The sequence below is a fragment of the Cetorhinus maximus genome, chromosome 24 (assembly GCF_964194155.1).
Source record: "Cetorhinus maximus chromosome 24, sCetMax3.hap1.1, whole genome shotgun sequence".
NCBI lineage: Eukaryota > Metazoa > Chordata > Chondrichthyes > Lamniformes > Cetorhinidae > Cetorhinus > Cetorhinus maximus.
Window position 1 is genome coordinate 47,986,015 of NC_135902.1, and position 20,057 is coordinate 48,006,071.

A 20,057-nucleotide genomic window follows, 5' to 3' on the forward strand; every position below is an offset into this window, starting at 1 on the left:
GATTTGTAAAGTAAAATATTTACATTGGTTACGTAGAAGCAAAGTTCTGTACAATTGCATTTGTAAAGGTTAGACCTGTGCTAAAGGTGGATAAACATTCGGGTTGGGAAAAAGCTTGGCTCTTGGTTGAGATTTTTGGATTGTGGTTTAATGTAATCCTTGCTTGTCATACTGAGTGACCATCTCACATGGAATCCAACAAAATAGAATGTGACAAGGTTTAATGGGAGCCCCATTTAGTTCACTGAGAAGATATTAGATAAAATTTGCTTTGTGGGAATCCTGGAACTTGAGGTGATCGCTTATCATTTAAACCTGTTATTTGAGTTTCAGGAAGTCGGACTACAGTTTTGCTTAACCTTGTTCATGTAAATAGTACGTGTTGCCTGCTATTGAAATGTATTTCTGCAAGGCTTCAGTTTTTACATCAATTTCTCATTGCTTTAGTTGCAGTTATTTCATTGCTTAGCACATAATATAGGTCCGTGCTGAAGTGAATCACTGGAATTCTGTTTTGTCAGAGATGCTATCCTTTGGACAAGATGTTAAACTGAGGCCTTATCTGCTTATTTCAGTGATTCAATGTGATAAAATCATGGCATAGTTTAAGAACAGCGACTGTCTCTGTGTCATTTCCAACATTGTTTCCTCAACCAACATCACCAGAAACAGATGAACTGTCATGCATTTCATTGTTGTTTGTGAGATCTTAATATGGTTAAAGTGGCTATCACATTGGTTTACATTACAACAGTTGTCACCTGCAATTTAACTCTCTGTGAATGGTGACATATGCAATCCTGCAAAGAAAGCTCCTTCTAGCAAAAGACATCAGGAACCAGTCAGGAAAGGGGAACAAACATGCAAACCAGAAAGGAAATATTGTCGGAAGCACAAAAGGTTGATTGGGGTCCAGCAGTTAGCATGCCCTTCTCCTCCACTCATCTCCCTCTCAGAGACCCAGGAAGCAATGCTGGACTAAGGTCCAGGCCATAAAAAGTTGCCTCAGTAAATCCTGCTTTGTATTAAAAGTTAAAAATCCCCAGTTGGCAGCATCAGCGTGTGACATCTCAGTTGACCCGCCAGCACAAAATTCACAAGATTATTTAAAGCAAAGTTAGTATTCTCACTGCATTGGGAAACGTTCCTGATAGGGGCCAATGAGCACCATTGCTTGCGTCAATTCTCACTCCCCAAACCTGTTCTTCTCTGCTCCAATTCATCCATTTTCCTCTGGAGATAAAGTGGGCAACATGCACCAGAAATACACTGTCCACAGTATCGGGAAAAGCTCCTGTATGGGTGTCCACATTCTGGGCTTGAAACAGACATTAGAACCTTTGCATGTGCAAATAGGTGGTGTCTTGCCCATTTGTGGCCTCTTTTCCAAAGGTTGTTGGTAACTGATCACTGACCTTTAACTATGCCCCTTTGAGAATTTGGAATGATGGAATTCCTGTCATAGAGTCTCTCTATCCTGACCCCTGCCTTCTCTGATGCTAATGGTCTTCCAGTGGGCCCCCACCAAAGTTACTGTCATGCTGCAGGATTACACGTTTTCAATCTGCAGACCTCCTTATTATTTCTGTGGAGGCTTAACTAATAATAGCAGTTTTCAGTTGACCACATAGTTAAGCATTAAAAGACTGGCCAAACAGATTAAAAAGCCAGGTTCTCACCTTTGCAAAAGCATCTCTAAATGGGTCAGTTTACATCCTCAGTTCCAGGAAGCTGAGTATCACACAGTCAAATCTCATTATTATAAATAAATGGAGATTGGAAAATGATTATCATCTGGCCCAAGTTTGAGCTTCTCTACTAATTAGAAGGAAACTTCCAGAAGAAAAATAAGGGGTAAGGTACAACAGGAGGCTGGTAATGCCAGGGTTTATTTTAATTGGACTTTCAAATTCTATTAAATGAAGGCTCCCTGTTTTTACTTGATGTAATGACCATCAAATGACACTTTGGCACCTTGTAATCACTTTCACTGCTGATGAGAGCTGGAGAAAGCAACCATGCTACCTAATTTGATGCCCATTTAAGTTCACTTCCCCTAGGTGGTGCACATCTTGTGGTAATAAACACTGAACTCTTATATGTGGCAATTAATTAAAAGAAAATCAACTTACCTCCTGAGTAGCAAACATTAAAGATAAGGGCTTGATGGTAAGATCTTTTTAAAATAAATTACTTTCTCATCATTTATTCTTCTAACTGCAAACATACAGCTTTTTGTTAGAACAGATTTTGCAGTTGGTGAGTTCTGAATCTTGAATGTACTCAATTATCTGTAAAAGGTTGTGGCAAATCAGTTACAGTTGAAAAGAGAAAAATAAACTTGTTTATACAGTTAATTGGCACCCATTCAGCTTGTGTTCGTCCAAATTTAGTACCCAATTTAGTATCCTCCCTTGTTTACTAGAAATTTAAATTTAAGTCTGAATTGAAGCTGAATTGTATGGCCTTCAAAATGTCATTCAGATCTTCTGTGGTCCACACTGAACTATTGCAAACTGAAACCATGCCACCCTGTATTTCTTAAAATGGACAGCATGTTTCCATAAGCTATATCTGTTGTTTCACCTGTTTAAAACCCAGGAAGACTCAACAGTGGACTGTTGCGCAGATTTTTTTTTATTGGTGTTGCCTTTAATCAGAACCAGCAGTTAATATGACCGTGGAAACTGTGACTAACGATAAGTGCAGAGAGAAAATACGTGAGACTTTCTCTTTGCATCAGAAGCCACCTTTGCCCCCACATTCTTGAGTAATCCTAATTCGCAGAAACTATTTTGCAGAACACAGATACCAAGCCAACCGGATAACTAAAATTTATTCCTTAATAGGCTCTGTAGATATTAAAATTCGAACAAGAGTACAGTGTTAAGCAAGCTGTTAATTTTAAGACATCAGTTAGATAGCAATTTTAAATAAAAGTAAAATAGTTTGTTAGCAAGTATAATTTTTAATGTCTAAATGTTGAATTTGACAGAACACGCACATAGATCGGTAAGAGTATCCAGTTTTCCATGTTCCGATACTAAACTTTCCTTTGAAGATAGCTTTGTATAGCTAATGACCAGAATTAAAACCCGAGTTTCCTGGAAATGTCACTGCTTTAAGGATCAATCCCTTGGTGAAGTTCTAATTCCAGAGTATAAAGCTACAAATTCTTTCTGTCTAACTCCTTATGACAAATGTATTTCAATTTTTAAATTCTAATTCTGACGTCAATTGTAATGCAAACATTCTACCCTCTACCAAGTCTGGTCTGCCATCAGCTCTTGTGCAGAATCCCATGCATCTAGAAAACTGGTAGCTGCATCGCTTGTCACTCTCATTCTCCCATAGCTGAACTGTACCCTCACTTGATGCCTCACTTCCTTAAGTGCGGGGGCAAATAGGGCAAAGGTGGCTTCTGATGCAAAGAGAAAGTCTTGCATATTTTCTCTATATGTTTGTCGTTTGTCTCTAATCCACCCAGTGAGGAAAACTCACATGTACAATAATTTTTCTGTGGGGCTTCACAGTATTGTGATGTTTTTCATAGTTTTAAAAAAGTACTAGGTGATCTATGGTTAAATTTTAACAGTTTTTTAAAAAAGAAAATAATGCCGGTGGTCCATTCTTGTGGCCTGTTGCCTTATTTAGGTTTCAGACATGGCTAAGTGGTAGCACTTTTGCCTCTGAGTCATAATCAGAAGATTATGGATTGAAGGTCCACCCCAGAGAGTTGAACGGATTATCCAAACTGACATATCAGTCCAGTAATGAAGAAGTGCTGCACTGTTGGAAATGCTGCGTTTTGCATGATGTTAAACCTCTTGGAGTTCTCCTGCTGTCTCCTGGCCAACATTTATCTCACAATCAATATTGTGAAAATAGATAGTCTGGTTATTTATCTCATTGCTGTTTTATGGGACTGTGCACGTGCACATCTGCACTAGCACTTTAAAAATAAATTAATTGGCTGTAAAGCACTTTGGGACACCCTGAGGCTGTTAAAGGTTCTATATAAATGCATTTTTTTTCTTATTTTGCCTCATCTTAAACATTGAAAACAGTAGCAGTTAAAATGCTATATTTTCCTACAGGGTAATTTGTCCTATCAAGTGCTGAAAAATATTTCCTCATCTTCTCTTCCCTTTCATATTTGAACAGATTTTTTATTAGGTGAGAGTCATGAGGTTATGTTATTCGCCCTTTTGGTTTTGAAGTCCTATTTGCTTACAAGTGCACAATGAAGGAACAAAAGTGCTATCAAATAGAAATATGTTTGTAACATTTCAATGTTTGGGAATATGTTGGTGACACTCTCCAGTTTAAGGAATTCACACTTTGCAATTGTGTTTTATAGAAGCTGCTGCTGATAAACATTTTTGAATATAGTTAAATACGAATAATGTGTTTTTATTTTCTGGATGTATGCCAATTCTTAAGACAAACAGCATCTTTTCCAGCCTGGATGGTTAGAATTTTTTGACTTGGATGATGTACAATGCTATGTTTGCCTTGTCGGTTGCACACCATTTCTATGCCCTTTTTGTTTTCAAATATGTGGTTTTCATGAGACCACAGTCTAAGAAGTTTGAATGAAAAGAGTTTTCTGCTTGGTTTACTAATTAGGTTTCTTTTCGGAACTTCATCAACTATTTCATATCTTAGTTCTACTCCTGCACTAGAAGGAAGGGTTTGCATTTATAATAATGCCTCTTATGTCTTCAGGATGTCCCAAAATGCTTTATAGCCGATGGTAACACTAATTCTCTATCCCCCCGCCAAATCCCCGCTGAATTTAGAATCTTTGCCTTGCCTTTTTGATTATTTTCAAATGTTCATACATTTTGAAATAAAATCCATTAAACCTGTTCCATGCGTTTTGAGATGAACAATCTCAGGTAAAGCTTCCAGAAGGAGAGGGAGTGGAGTAGTTTTTTTGCTGGCTGCCTTGGATGATCTTGTACAACTCTGATATCTCTCATTATTGAACTCTGAATAAAACACTCAAAACAACTGGAATTTCAATATTGATGCCCATACTTATAATTATCGATCTCATTCTTAACTAGATAGTTAGATGATAGCTGTATAGATATCTTGGATCATGCTTCCTACCAAAATGTATTACTTCACATTTCATGGCATTAAATTTTATCTGCCCATTTCACCAGTCGGTCTGTGTCCTCCTGAAGCCTGTTAGTATCCTCCTCATTGTTTGTGGGGGGAGACAGTGGCATAGTGGTAATGTCACTGGACTAATAATCCAGAGTTGCAGGCTAATGCTTGGGGGACATGGGTTCAAGTCCCACTACAACAGTTGGTGGAATTTAAATTCAGTTAATAAAAATTTGGAATTGAAAGCTAGTCTCAGTAATGACCATCGATTGTTATAAAAACACACCTGTTTAACTAATGTACTTTAGGGAAGGAAATCTGCCATCCTTACCTGATCTGGCCTATATGTGACTCCAGATCCACAGTAATGTGGCTGACTCTTAACTGCTGTCTGAAATGACCTAGCAAGCCACTCCGTTTAAGGACAATTAGGATGGGCAACAAATGTTGGCCTTGCCAGTGACGCCCACACCCATGAACGAATAAATAAAATAAATGTTTATACATGGCACAAAACTCAAAATAAACGTAAATTTTGAAATTATGCCCTGTGTATCAAATTCAGGAGTTGGAGCGTTCAAGGTGGTGGTCATCTCTCAATCCCTCAAGTCTCTTTTGGGATTTCTTAGTTTGCTAACAAACCTAAGAAAGTGGTCTAAGATTAACTGAAGGCTGAGCCTTGTCCAGAAGCAAGCAGAGAAGATTCTGCCCATACCTTGTACGCAAGTTTACTTTCTAACACCAAGTTGATCAAATTTGAGCCAGACGTTGACTTCCAATGGAGTTGAGAAAAGACAGATAAAATGAATAATTACAACTTTTTTTTTTCCAAGGAAGGGCAGATTCTGTACTTGCTTCCCTGATTGGTAAATTAAGCATCAAGTGATCTGACTTTTCACGATAACACTGAGATTTTGAATAGAAAGAATACTAAGTCAGGGAATCACATTGGCTTTTCTGCTTAACTTTAGAAATTTTGCAAAAACATTTCTTTACAGATGTTGTTTGATAGAAAACACATGCATGGTTTGCAATCTGCAAAAGATGTCCCCTGCTCACCAAGTCAATGAAAAGCACATACTTTAGGTGTGGGTGAGAACATCAAGAGTTTGACATTGCCCTGCAGTTATTTACAAAAAAATAGTACAATGCTGACTAAAGTAAGTGGTATGGAAGGATGCAGGGTGGGGGTGTCATTATATTTGTTGTGCTAATTTAAAGTAAAATCAATGGATCTTATTCATGCTGGAAGTATTCTTTACCATTTAGTGTTTTTTTTCTCTAAACCTGGTGTCTAGCGACTGCTACTTTGTTTGATCTTTGAGCCATGGCATGAGCAAAGATAGCTCACGCAAGTGGTTTTAATTACAAACAGCCTAAATCTATAAGCATCAAATGCAGAAGAAAGGAAGAAACCCTTTGCCACATTCAGAGCATTACCTTTTCAAGAGATCTTTCATTTAGCACTGAAGGATTTACTAGATATTTGAAAACTGGATTGATTAGATAAGTTACTACAGCCATCACCAGTGTAAGCGACATGTTTTAACCCTTTCAGAACCACATTAATATTACTGGACCGAAGTAAAATCAGATTAATATTCCCTTGCCAGTGTCATTTCCAATATATTTTTAAATTCTATACTACACCAGGATTAGAGGCTGCACAGTTTGTAATGGCAAAAAATGTTCCGGGTTTGAAATCTGCAAAGAGTGTTCAATAACTAACAGGTAGAAATGCAGCTCTTGAGCAAGGAACAGCAAATCAGTTTGTTCAGAAAAGCAAATCAATGAGCAGAAGCTACAAGATGGCACAATTAGAAGATTCAGTTGTCCTAAACACTACCTTATGTAAATGTAGTGTTACTTTTAATTATGTCATGCCTATTTTTATAATATATCCAACTATAAGTTATCTTTGTGCTGTTTTCTACTTTTCCAAACACCTAGTGATCTTTTGCCGGAGACCAGGGATTGATGATAATGAGAGGATGTTAATGATTTATATATGAATTATAATTTATGGAGCATCTCGTTATTTTCAATGACTTTCAAGATTACTCATTATTTTCTGTGTCTGTATAATGCTACGATGCTTACAAGGCATTGAATTGCTATACATTTATCCAATAACAATTGCTGTTGCTTCAGCTTAAGCCGAGCGGTATCACTTCAATTCGCTTTGAGTCAGATAGAACCCCACAGAAAAGTTATGACGCAGAAAGAGGCCATTCAGCCCATCGTGTCTGCACAGGCCAAAGAAGAGGAAAAAAAAGTAATAAGCCGCTCATTTTAATCTCACTTTCCAGCACCTGGTCTGTAGCCCTGCAGGTTACAGCACTTCAGGTGCAGATCAAGGTACCTTTTAAATGAGTTGAGCATTTCCGCCTCAGTCACCCATTTGGGCTGTGAATTCCAGACGCTCTCTGCCCTCTGGGTGAAAAGGTTTTTCCTCATGCCCCCTCTAATCCTTCCACCAGTCACCTTAAATCTATGCCCCTTAGTAATTGACCCCTCAGCTAGGGGAAATAAGCCTTTCCTGTCTACCCTATCTAGGCCTCTCATAATTTTGTACATCTCAATTAGGCCACCCCTCAGCCTCCTCTGTATACTAAATTCCAGCTGTGGCCTAACCAGCATCTTATATGGTTCCATCATTATATCCCTGCTTTTGTGTTCAATAACTCATTCAGTAAAGGAAAGCATTCCATATGCTTTCTTTACCACCTTGTCTACCTGTCCTGTCACCTTCAGGGGCCTATGGACATGCACTTTAAGTTCTCTCATGTCCTTAACCCCTCTCAATATCCTCCTGTTTATTGTGTATTCCCTTGCTTTGTTTGCCCTCCCCAAATGCATTACCTCACACTTTTCCGGATTGAATTCCATTGGCCACTTTCCTGCCCACTCAACCAAACCATTGATATCATTCTGGAGACAGCAGCTGTCCTCTTCACCATCAACTACACAGCCAATTTTTGTGTCATCTACAAATTTCTCAATCATGCCTCCCACATTTAAGTCCAAATCATTAATATATACAACAAACAGCAAGGGCCCCAACACTGAGCCCTGCTTTCCATTCACAAAAATATCTGTTGACCATTACCCTTTGTTTCCTGTCACTGAGACAATTTTGGATCCAACTCACTACCTTTCCCTGGATCCCATGGAATCTCACTTTTCTGACCAGTCTGCCATGTGGGACCTTGTCAGATGCTTTACTAAAATCCATGTAGACAACACTCACTGCACTACTCTTATCAATTTGCCTTGTTACTTCCTCAAAAAATTTGATTAAGTTAGTAAGACACGATCATCCCTTAACAAAATAATGCTGACTATTCCTGATCAATCCGCGCCTTTCTAAGTGTCAGATTATCCTGCCTCTCAGAATTGATTCCAATAATTTGCCCACCGCCAAAGTCAGACTGACTGGCCCATAATCTTCTGGCCTATCCCTCGCACTCTTTTTAAATAATGGTACAACATTCACAGACCTCCAATCCGCTGGTACCTTGCCTCATCTAGTGACATTTGGAAAATGATCGTCAGAGCATCTGCTATTTCCTCCCTGGCTTCCTTTAACAGCCGGGGATACAATCCATCTGACTCTGGTGATTTATCTACCTTCAAGGATGTCAGTCCCTGCAGTACTTCCTTTCTCATTATGCTTATTGTATCTAATGTTTCACACTACTCCTCTTTCACTAGAACGTCTGCATCATCCCTCTCCTTTGTGAAGACAGAGAAAAAGTGCGAATTGAGAACCCTGTCCGCATCAATGCACAAGTTACCTTGTACATCTCTGACAGGCCCTACCTTTTACTTGGTTATTCTCTTGCTCTTAATGCACTGGTAAAACATCTTTGGCTTTTCTTTGATTTACCTGCCAATATTTTTTCGTATCCTCTTTTTGCTTTCCTAATTTCCTTTTTTCCTTCATCCCCATACTTTCTATACTCCTCTAGGCCTTCTACGGTATTAAGCTTTTGTTTTCTGCTTTATCTTTCCTTGGAATTAATTCCTTATTTAAAAGCATACAGGTTCGTTATTTCAACATCATGGCATATAATTCCTTCTAGGCACATTTAAACTCCTATCTTTGAGCCATTTTATCATGGCATGGTGCTGATCTGTCAACACTATTTCCCAATACTCATTTTTATTGCTTTCCTCTACTAACAATTATTTTATGCCATGAGAACCTGGTTTTGTGCGGAGTTACAACTCTGCTTAGCTTGCCTCCTGTGTTTCCAGATTTCTTTGATGAGTAAAGTAATTTGCTTTTTGCATTACGAAGACTTTTTTAAAAAAAATTTAAGCACAGGGGTGTGTCTTTGGGTTCAGACGATAGTGGTAAATGGCTCAAGCTTTGTTTTGGTTCATAAGCTCATGAACTCAATAAGTTGTTCTTTTGTAAGATGCCTTTAGATATTTATTGTCCTTTATGGCATTATCCTTAACCTCTAAAAGATTATGATCTCAGTTGAACAGCAAACCCTCTTATTTATTCAGGACTATAACTGAATTGAATTTGAGTGTTTGCGCTATTCCTCAAATGACATGCGTTTGCTGTGTGAAATTATTCTCAATTTGTACGGTTACTTTATGTCAGCCCCTGGACGATGGGGTTACTGGCTGATAATTGATCTCAGTAAATTGTCTTCTGGAGTTGAGTCAAGTTTTTCTTCAAGGTCTGCCTACATGAGGAAACTCAGTTTTGCTGCTGCTTCATGCTATATATGTTAGCTACTTTCATCAAAGTTGCGGTCAATTCTCCAGCACAACTTGACTTTGCACAGTTGGTGGCCTATTTGTTACTGAGTCCCACACTGGGAGTTTGAACTTAGTTATCATTGTTGACAGTGCTTTCCTTTAGACGAGGTGCTAAGTTAATGCCCTGTCTGCTTATTGTACTGTTTTCAAGTGCTGTAGCATTATTTGAAGAGCAGGAAGTTCTCCTGATGTCTTGGCAAATATTTGTCTGTCAACCAATCACAGCAAAAACAACCAGTCCAAGTTCAAAGCACTTTGGTGTTCTTGGAGCTCTTCTAGGAGTTTCCGAGAGATCTGATACAATAAAAACAAGTCCTTCTTTTATCAGACTCTCTTTTACCTCTTTAAGCATCACAAAAAAATGAACAACAGTCTACCTCTGTTAATTCAGAGTTTTTTATTCTACTCATCAAATTAGGCAATTTCACTAAAAGCATAGGAAATGTTTTTGTTCGATTTTACTTCATATTAAGCAACTTCAAATTAAGAGGAGTAGACTACTCTGTGGCAAATAGAGACCGATTTACCTTCAGTATCAGCGAAAATTAAAGTTTTTTCAATACATTTACATTCAGAGTTTTTGTGTGGTGTCATTTTTCATAGGATTTGAAGATAAAACAACACTGTGCTGTCATTTTGTACAGCAGTTTTGCACATTCTGAAGTGGAAAAGCAAAATTTATCACTTGGTTTGGTCTTTAGACTAACACCTGCTAGATTAATTGTTGTTCTCTGAAAGTAACCTTGCGTACGTGTAACTGAAACAGAGGTGGGATAATGGTCAAGCCAGTGTGTTGCGCAACACACTTCCTCCGGACATGGCAACACATGGAATGATTGCGCGCCATGTCACTGTAGTTATTTTGCTGTTTTTGGTAGTCCCCAACCGCACAAAGGAAAAATCTTATATAAAAAAAAATACAGCAATTGAAATAGCAACCTCCCATAGCTGAATAATTATAAACTCATACATGCACAAATATGACTTATATTTCCATACGTGTCTTGTAAGACAAAGTATGTCATTATTTCCTAAGGAACAGGATGTTGATATACTGAATGGTAATGTCAAATAGTAACAGTGAGCTCTAGTGAAAGGGTTTATTATAATATTCATCCCATTCTGTTTTGTTGCTTATTATAATTTATGAAAGGATCAAGGCTGCCTAGAACTGTAGAAGTGACCACCTGGATGCTTTTGATCATTTGAAATTTAATGCAGTATATTCCCCATTAATCCTTATGAGACCTGCAGCAACGCTTATCCACAGTTATAGACATTCTCTCACTCTCTCTGACACACACACACACACACACCACGCACCATGCACCCCCCCCCCCCCCCCCCCCGGGCCACCCCAACACCCACTGACCTACTACCTGGAGAGTCCTGTGAATTCAGAGCTATCTTTAGCTTCATCCACTTTTCAAATTTTCTATAGTATACTGTGTGTGAATAATGAATGTTCAGGTTAGTCTATCAGGGTTCAGTCAAACTGCTGTGTCTAAGTTCGACTCTGGTGGCTGAAGAGAACCAACGAAGAAAATATCCTTGGCCTGAGATGTTTTACAATAGTCCAGTCCTCTCTCAATGTAGAATTTGCCACAGATTTATTGATGTCAGTAGCGTTAATGCCACATGTTAGGACCTATGATTATGCCGGTGAGGGGGACTTTGTGATATATCAATACTGATAATTGCATTGAGCTTGGCTCGCAGGATGAATTTGCAGTATGGCAGGGCTGAGAGACGTTAGGTCATATGGGATGTCTGAGTGAGAATGAAAGAAGGTTTAACAATCGAATGATCGTTCACACTCTGCTTACTGAAGTTACTGGCACTGAGCCTGACAAGAAATTACAGCAGAATTGAATTTGTAATAACCGTGTATATGTACACACAAGATGACAACTTCTAGGACTCTGGAGTTTGAAGTGGGGTGTTATCTTGAGCCATTGTGATGAATAGCTTGTAGCTAGCTTACTCTGGGGAGCACACTTGCTGCCATGGCTATTCTGGACTCTGGGAAACCACTTGCTTCTCATGGGCTCCTTGTCCCTCAGCTTTCCACTCCCTGGTGAGTGTCTGAGGATCATACGGTGCAGGTTAAAATCACATTTTTGGCTCTCCAGGAACCACAGTGATTATGGTAACACATTTTTTTTTTCTTGTCTTCATCTGGAAAGGGGGCAGTTATTATATGCTCTTGCCCTTACATTCTTTATGCCTAACAACTCTGTATGTTGCAACTGTGAGATTCTATGAGATGGTTATGTTTTAAATAAAATGGAGCAATAGAGAGGGGCATGTGATCTCTTACTAGTTTTGCCTGACAATAAGCCTATGTGACTTGGTTGCCAGGGGAAACCAGGGACCCAGGTCAAGTCCTATTGAAACCCAAGTGCCAGCTTTCACATCTGGACACGTTAAGGAGCAGTTCACTTTGTTGTGTGGAGACTTACTGACTCAGAGACTCTGGACAGAGAAAATGATAGTGTGTCCTGGAGAGTGGGAGAGATAGAGAAGCAGTAGCTGCTGTGAACAGCAGGAAATGAAGGCTGATCTCTATTAGCCACCAGGCAGAATGCTTGTGGAACTTGTCCTCTGGCTGAAGAGGACCTGTAGAGATTTAAGGACACTCGAAGATTTGCCTTGGCGTGGTTGGGAGAAGGAGTCGCCAAAGTAGGCCTTGCTGCTAGAAGTTTTTTGGGGATTCCCAAAAGACTGAGGGAAACAATGAACACTGGGTGTTACGTCTCAGCGATAAGGAGAGGAGAGGATGGAAGTAATTTTGGATTGGTTCTTGTAAAGTACAATTTTGCAGATAGTACAGTGTAATGTATAAATGTAGCATGGGTTTTGGATCATGTTAGGAGGTTAAGGGAAGGAATATCTTTTCTCTAATTTAGTGTTGTCTACTAAGTAATGTTTAGTTGATGTTGGGGTTTCCCCACCAATCAGAGTCCACTTGCCAACCAATCAGCACTTTCTTTTCATACAGTATAAATATGTTGTTTCCCCTGACATTAGTATTTTCTTGCGAATTGTCCTGGTGAGTGCAAGGCAAAAAAACTTTGACAAAAAATGTCTCTTTTTTTTCAGTAATACTCAAGTTCTGTGCTACCAAACGACTATTTATATACCTAATAGACATGTAGTTGTTTTAAAATATAGATTTTTTTTCTGATTGTATGTAAGGATGATTGGTCATCAGCAGTGACACAGGGGAGAGAGACAATGTAAAGCAGACTTTGTATGTTGATTTACTTTAAAACCATGTTTTACAAAAACAAAGTTAAGGAGGAATTGAAATAAAGTCCAAGTAAAGCATACTTTTTGTACGAAGTTCATGTCTTTGAGAATCTCAAAATGTAGTGTGACGGGAGCAATGCCAAGTTACGTCTGTCGGCTGACTCTAAACAATGCAGTATTATTGATTGGGACAGTAGCTGATGTGCCAGAATTATCGTGTTTTTAGACCCTCATGCTGTACTGCTTTAGTGTGCCAAATGGGCAGAAAACAAATGCGTGGGAACTAATTGACAGGAAATATCCTTAATGAGAGGGTTAGCAATCGAGATTCTGATTGCTACCTGTTGGTTTGTAGCATTTATCTAGGGACTTTTAGTGTTGCTTATAATTTGTAAAAATATATTTCAAACATTGCCAATTACCCTGTTTAATATAGAGTTTTATTGCTATATTTTAAGTTGCAGTACAGGAGGAATTGGACGATTGCCAGATCCAAAATCAGACTGTGTAAGATAAATGTTTATTAAAAATGTAATAGCAGGATATGGTTTAATTTAGAATGAATCGTGACATCTGGCTCATTGAAGAAACAAGCGAAGAAACACAACCTCTCTTTCCCCTAACACCACTCAAACCCCAACCCCCATTGATTAATTCTTGCATTCTTATGCTTCAGATTCCAAAGCTTCAGATGATGATGATGATAACCAACATATAATAACCTAAACATGCGAAGCAAGAGGAAGTTAAATGATTTGTTATATTTAAGGAGGAAGTTAATGTACGCTACGCTGACACGAATGAATAATTTGTCTATGATTCAGTAGCGAGGATGCTGTGGAATGTTGCCTGTAAGAATGTCATGTGTTTGGCACAACCTGTAACAAGAGTTAAAGCTACAGGATTTTTTTCCCCTGATAATTTTAATAAAAAGAAATTGAACTTTGAAGTTGAAATGCTGCAGAGGATCCCTGTATAGCATCCTTGGTTACAACTAACCAGGACCCAACTGCTTTTTGAGAATCCTCAAGATTCATGTTTCAATTACAGTAACTCCTTGCCTAGGAGGTGTTGGCGTAGTGGTATTGTCACTCAACCAATAATCCAGAAACCAGGGTAATGCTCTCGGGACCCCCATTCAAATCCCACCACAGCAGATGGTGAAATTTGATTTCAGTAACAAAAATCTGGAATTAAAAGTCTAATGATTACCATGAAACCATTGACAATTGTAAATACCCACCTGGTTCACTAATGTCCTTTAGGGAAGGAAATCTGCTGTCTTTACTTGGTCTGGCCTACATGTGACTCTAGACCCACAGTAATGTGGTTGACTCTTAAATGCCCATACACTCAAATGCCCAATGTCACTCCGTTCTCCAGGGCAATTAAATGCTGGCCTAGACAGCAGCTCCCCCATCCCATGAATGAATAAAAAAAACGTTGACTCACTTAATGTTGTTTCGCTTTAATGTCATTACTAAAGTAGTCACAATATATCGTTTGCCACAAACTTCCTGTTATGTGGCCCAGTGCTTCCCCTCTTGCCCTCACTGCTGAAGTCCCTCTTGCCCCAGCTCCTGTTTCCACCCTTGATTCTTTCATTTAAAGTACATTGTCTGTTGCCACCACTGGGGACTTCTTCAGCTGCTCCTCTTCTCGCTCCCATTCCTGCTCTGAGCTCGCAGCTGAAATCCTGGGACTTCAGCTACTACCTGCACTGACCAACGCCTGCCACTAGATGGAATCTGGTCAATCCAAAACCAGGTGACTGGATTGTAATGTTTTTCTACATTTATTTACATTTGCAGTATGCTGTACTTGTATATTTTTTTTAATGTATTTTATTTTAAAGATTATTTCATTAATGAATGTAGGGTTTTAGGAATATACAGCATTTCAACTTATAATGTTTTAGTTTTTTTCTGCTGAGACAGGTCCTAAAGTATCTAACCTTACAGTATTTCTTTTTATTTAGCAATTTATTTTATTTTGTAAGGAATGCACAGTAGTGTGCGGTACAGTATTTTAACCTGTACATTGGTTTTTCTGAGTGAGAAATGTCCGAAGGAACTTAACTCCAGTTTTAACATTGATTCCTATGGGAACCTATGATTCACTTAAAGGCGCAATTTTCAGGAATTCAACTACAACTTTTACTGTACCACTGTCCCTATCCCCTCCCCTGCCGAACAAACTGAGATGGTTCATGATTTATTAAAAGCTCTGTATTACGCCTTCCTTTTCTTCACTCAAAGCAAATCAATCAGTTATTCGAGCTGAATAACATGAAGAGGTACCTGCAAATAGGCATTCTAGTGATACCTTATGTTGAGTTTAATAGATATATGCAAAGAGTTGCAGTAAATCCATATGTCTGGAAGCTACAAATAGGGTACATGGGCCAGATGTGAGCAGCCAACACTGTATTTGATCATGCCTGTTCAGTGTCTTCAGGTTATATCATTCTTAAAGTAATATAGGCAGAGGTTGTAAATTTAAAATCAGTAGGCTAGTTCAGGTAAATGGTATTTGTTTGGAAATGCCTGAATAATACTTGCATTTATATAATGACTTCTCACATTGAAATATCTCAAAGTGAGTTCTACAGGAAATACAGAACACACTGACTTCAATAAGCAAACCTTGCTAATGCATTGCACCAGTAACATCTCTCAAACGGCAGTGAGGTGAATGACCAGTTGACCTTTTTGGTAGTATTGGCTGTTAATTCCACGCTTGCACAGTTCTACCACGTTGAGTACAAAGACTTGTTGTAGAGAATGTTGGTCTTTATCCCTGAATTTGCTTGTGACCACTCCAGAGTTTTGGGCATGTAATCTAGGTTGGCAGTATTGAGGGAATGCTGCCTTGTCAGACGTGTCATTATTTAGATAAGATGTCGAAACGAGTAGGGTTGTCAGCCCTCCAGGAATTGAAGATCAATCTCCAGGACACTGCTGTGTGCTGTCCAGAAGAAATACTGTAGGGACATTAAAAAATATATTTTTTTAATTTTCTTTGAACATTCCTCTTTACCATATAGAGGGGGGGAAAGGGCTGTTTGGCTGACAGTGAAGCATCATCCAATAGGGTAATGAGTCTTTTTGCTTTCCAAGTGACGTAGGAAGGCAGTACGTCACAAGGATAGATGTGTTGGCCGACTAATGGTGGGAGTGTGGGGGGCAAGTCATGTGCTGTACCTCCTGGAATACGTTTAATCACAGTCGGCAACCCTAAAACCAGGCCCTGCCTACCTACTCAGGTAGATGTGAAGTATCTCATGGCAGCATTTGAAAAAGAGCAGGGATTTCTCCCAGTGTCTTGCCCAACAGCATTGTAAATGTAATATTTAGTCATTCAGTTGCTGTAGTTGCTTGTATACAAATTGGTTCCCACATATGCCTACTTAACAGTTGGTGCATTTTGTTAGTTGTAAAACACTTTAAGGTGCCCTGATGTGATGCTATTTAGGTGCAAGTTTCTTTTTCTTTCCTGAGTTATGTAAAATTTGAATACTTTCCCCTTTGGATTGTATATTTTTTCCATGTTCAATTTTGGCTTTGTTAGATGACAGTATTTCAGCATCTGTGGGCAGTCTTAGCAGTGATCTAAGAGTGTTACTGGCAGGTTTAGGTCATGAAAGAGAGAGTCTGTTCAGTATTTGATTCTGCTGTTTCATGGCTGATGCATTGGGTTGTTCAGCTTTAGCTAACTTCAGTGAGAACTTAATGACAGCCATCTGTAGAGATTCATCACTATTCTTTGTTCTTTTTGCTTCAGGCAAACTTGTTTCCTGCAGCGCTTGTCCACTTCGGTTCTGAAGTCAGAATGGGTGAGTAACATAATCCTACTTATTTTTATTTGCTCCGTTTAGCATTTCAGAGATTTTGTTTTACGCGTCTTTGCTGCCCCTCTAAGTATAATTTCTTCTGGATTCAGCCCCTATTGTTGTTCTACCTGTTACCTTTTTTGGTGTCAGTAAAAGGTTTATATAAAAGACAATGTGTTTTCTGTGTTTATCTGTTCTCCCCATCCTCACAGTCTCGAACTATTTGATGTCCAGCTTGAATTAACAGCATTGTATGAAAAAAGGCCATTGTATTCAGGCAGGTTCACTTACAGAACTGTTGATTGACCCGCAAAATTCAAGACGAATGTTCAAGCTCGATAAAATGAAACCATGATTAGTCCGCAGCTCTTTTGACATCACATTGGCAGCTTTCTAAAGAAAAGGTTTTATGCTGCTTTTATAGCATGCAGGACCATGGCAAGAGCTGCCAGTTCCCTCGCAGCAAGTGGCAATCTGCAGGTAGGCTTGGCACATTCATTGAAGTCAGCTTCCAAGAAGATCCAGTTCAAAAATAATAGTCTTCCCAGCTGCCAGGGTTAGCAGCTCCTAGCACATTTACTTTCAGATTTCAACTGGCTGTGCAAGTCTGGGAAGCGATGCTGCTAGCACTGGTGTCACATAGGTAAAATGCTGCTTCTGATGTATTATAGACTTTTGCCTGGGTTGTGTTAAGTGAGCCCTAAGGTTAAAAAATGCATTGCTACCTTCGTCTTGTGGTGATGTCCCTTCTTCCTGGTAGAGTGTTACAAGCCTATAAACCAAAAGGTTTCTGACAGCCATATGTACTTCCAGACATTTTTATATGCATAGTTAAGTTAAACTATACCTTTTATGGAGCTTTCCTATTGCAGATTCACCCTTGAAATTTCTGTCTTCAGAATGGTTGTAAAACACTTCCCCTCACATGATGTCATTTTCAAGCATCAAAAAATAATTTAAGCAGTGGCTGCTTTTTTTTCCAAATGTTTGAGTTAAATGGCAGACATGAAATATTAAGTCAGTCCTCTGGAGCCAGAGAAACAGGGGAGAGGGACAACATAGTAGAGACCTAATAAATCCCAATGTCTACATCAAGTAGAAAGTAACTTCAGCTGCTGTCCAGTCAGAGTAAGTTTCAGAAAAGTAGTTGCAAACTTGCATTTTCTGCTGGCATTGCCTGCCGTCTGCTTAGAATGAAGTGGCTGATGAATGCAGCATGTGTGGAATGGCCAGAAATTAGAGAGGGTGCAGAAAAGATTCACGAGAATGGTTCCAGGGAAGAGGAACTTCAGTTATGTAGAAAGATTGGAGAAGTAGGGGCAGCTTTCCTTGGAGAAGAGAAGGTTGAGAGGAGACTTGATAGAAGTATTCGAAATCATGATGGGTCGAGACATAGTGTTACAGACAGGAGAGAGAGGTAAACTGAACTTCTTTATCCTCTCACCATCTCTCTGTAAGCAGAGATGCTTATTGATAGGGTATTCAAGATCATGAGGGGTCTGGACAGAGTAGATAGGGAAAAACTGTTCCCATTGGAAGGATCGAGAACCAAAGAGCACAGATTTAAGGTAGTTGGCAGAAGAAGTAATGGCGACATGAGGAAAAATTTTTTCACACATCAAGTGGTTAGGATCTGGAATGCACTGCCTGAGAGTGTGGTGGAGGCAGGTTCAATCAAGGCTTTTAAAAGGAAATTAGATTATTACCTGAGAAGGAAAAATTTGCAGGGCTACGGAAAAAAGGGAGGTGAATGACTGCAAATTACTGCCCCATCAACAGGATAATGCAGCGACGTCGATGTTGCATCTTGGACCTCATGAAGGATGTGCCCAATGGCTTTTCTCCTTAAACAATCAAAAGAAAGGGGAGGGTTAGAGAAAGAAACCGATAGAGAAGAAAATAGTGCGCATTTGGTTAAAATGAGAAAGAGTAATAGAAAGAAAAGAGTAGAGCAAAAGAAAAATGTTGCAAAGGGAAAGTGAAAAAAACAATTAAAAAGAACAAGCAGAAATAACCCAGTTGTGCCTGGGAATTGTATTGGTCTTTAAGATGGTAACGAGTGAATAGGAGGGTATGTGTGCAAAATGTGCAAACAATTAAGACCTATGAAGTATAGTACCAGTGGCCCCATCCATCAAAATGTGAAACAGTGGGTACCCCATTATTTTCACTGGAAGGTAAGAATTGCTGGGCGATAAAGTTCCATCTATTACCTTCTACCATTCTGGTGATCACATGATGCAATGATAAGGGAATTGTTGTCAAATCATGGTAGTCAGTCTTTCAGTCTACAGCAGACCCAGAAATGATGCAAGGAAAACCTTAGTAGCAGTGGAGGAGAGCTCTGGGAACCATAGGCCAAAGTCACCCTTCTTCTCCCATGCATGCCACACCTACCACATCATGTTTCAAATTATTCTATAATGTATACTGTGAAGCGGGAGTGACTGTCCTTGATAATCAAGGCAGCATTTGACAGAGTGTGGTGTCAAGGAGACCTAGCAAAATTGAAGCCAATGGGAATCAGAGAGAAAACTCTCCTCTGGTTGGAGTCATACCTAGCATAAAGGATGTGGCTTTTGAAGGCCAATCGTCTCAGCCCAATCACTGCAGGAGTTCCTCAGGGTAGTGTCCTAGGCCCAACCATCTTCAGCTACTTCACCAATGACCTTCCCTCCATCATAAGGTCAGATGTGGGGATGTCTGCATGCAACAAGGCCTGGCCAGCATTCAGGCTTGAGCTGATGTGTGGTGCAAATGTTACGCACCACTTAAGTACCAGGCAATGAACATCTCCAACAAGAGAGAATCTAGCCATCTCCCCATGACATTCAATGGCATTACCATCACTAAATCCCCCACTATCAACATCCTGGGGGGTTTCCATTGATCAGAAACTGAACTGGACCACCTATATAAATACTGTGTCTACAAGAGCAGGTCGGAGGCTAGGAATCCTGTGGCAAATAACTCACCCCCTCTGACTCCCCGGAGCCTGTCCACCATCCACAAGTCAGGAGTGTGATGGAATACTCTCCACTTGCCAGGATGAAAGCAGTCCCAACAACACACAAGA

General features: G+C 39.4%; 1 protein-coding gene and 1 long non-coding RNA gene across 4 annotated transcripts in view; one reads left to right on the forward strand and one right to left on the reverse strand.

Moving 5' to 3' along the window:
- LOC144699875 (uncharacterized) overlaps positions 1 to 20,057 on the reverse strand; it is a 425,222-nt gene that overhangs the window by 290,633 nt on the left and 114,532 nt on the right. The window lies entirely within an intron of this gene.
- aspscr1 (ASPSCR1 tether for SLC2A4, UBX domain containing) overlaps positions 1 to 20,057 on the forward strand; it is a 200,490-nt gene that overhangs the window by 166,905 nt on the left and 13,528 nt on the right. For all 3 annotated transcript variants that reach the window (XM_078571200.1, XM_078571201.1, XM_078571203.1), the window contains one exon: positions 16,933 to 16,984. In XM_078571200.1, coding sequence (XP_078427326.1) covers positions 16,933 to 16,984 — 52 coding nt within the window. The remainder of the gene's footprint in view (positions 1 to 16,932; positions 16,985 to 20,057) is intronic.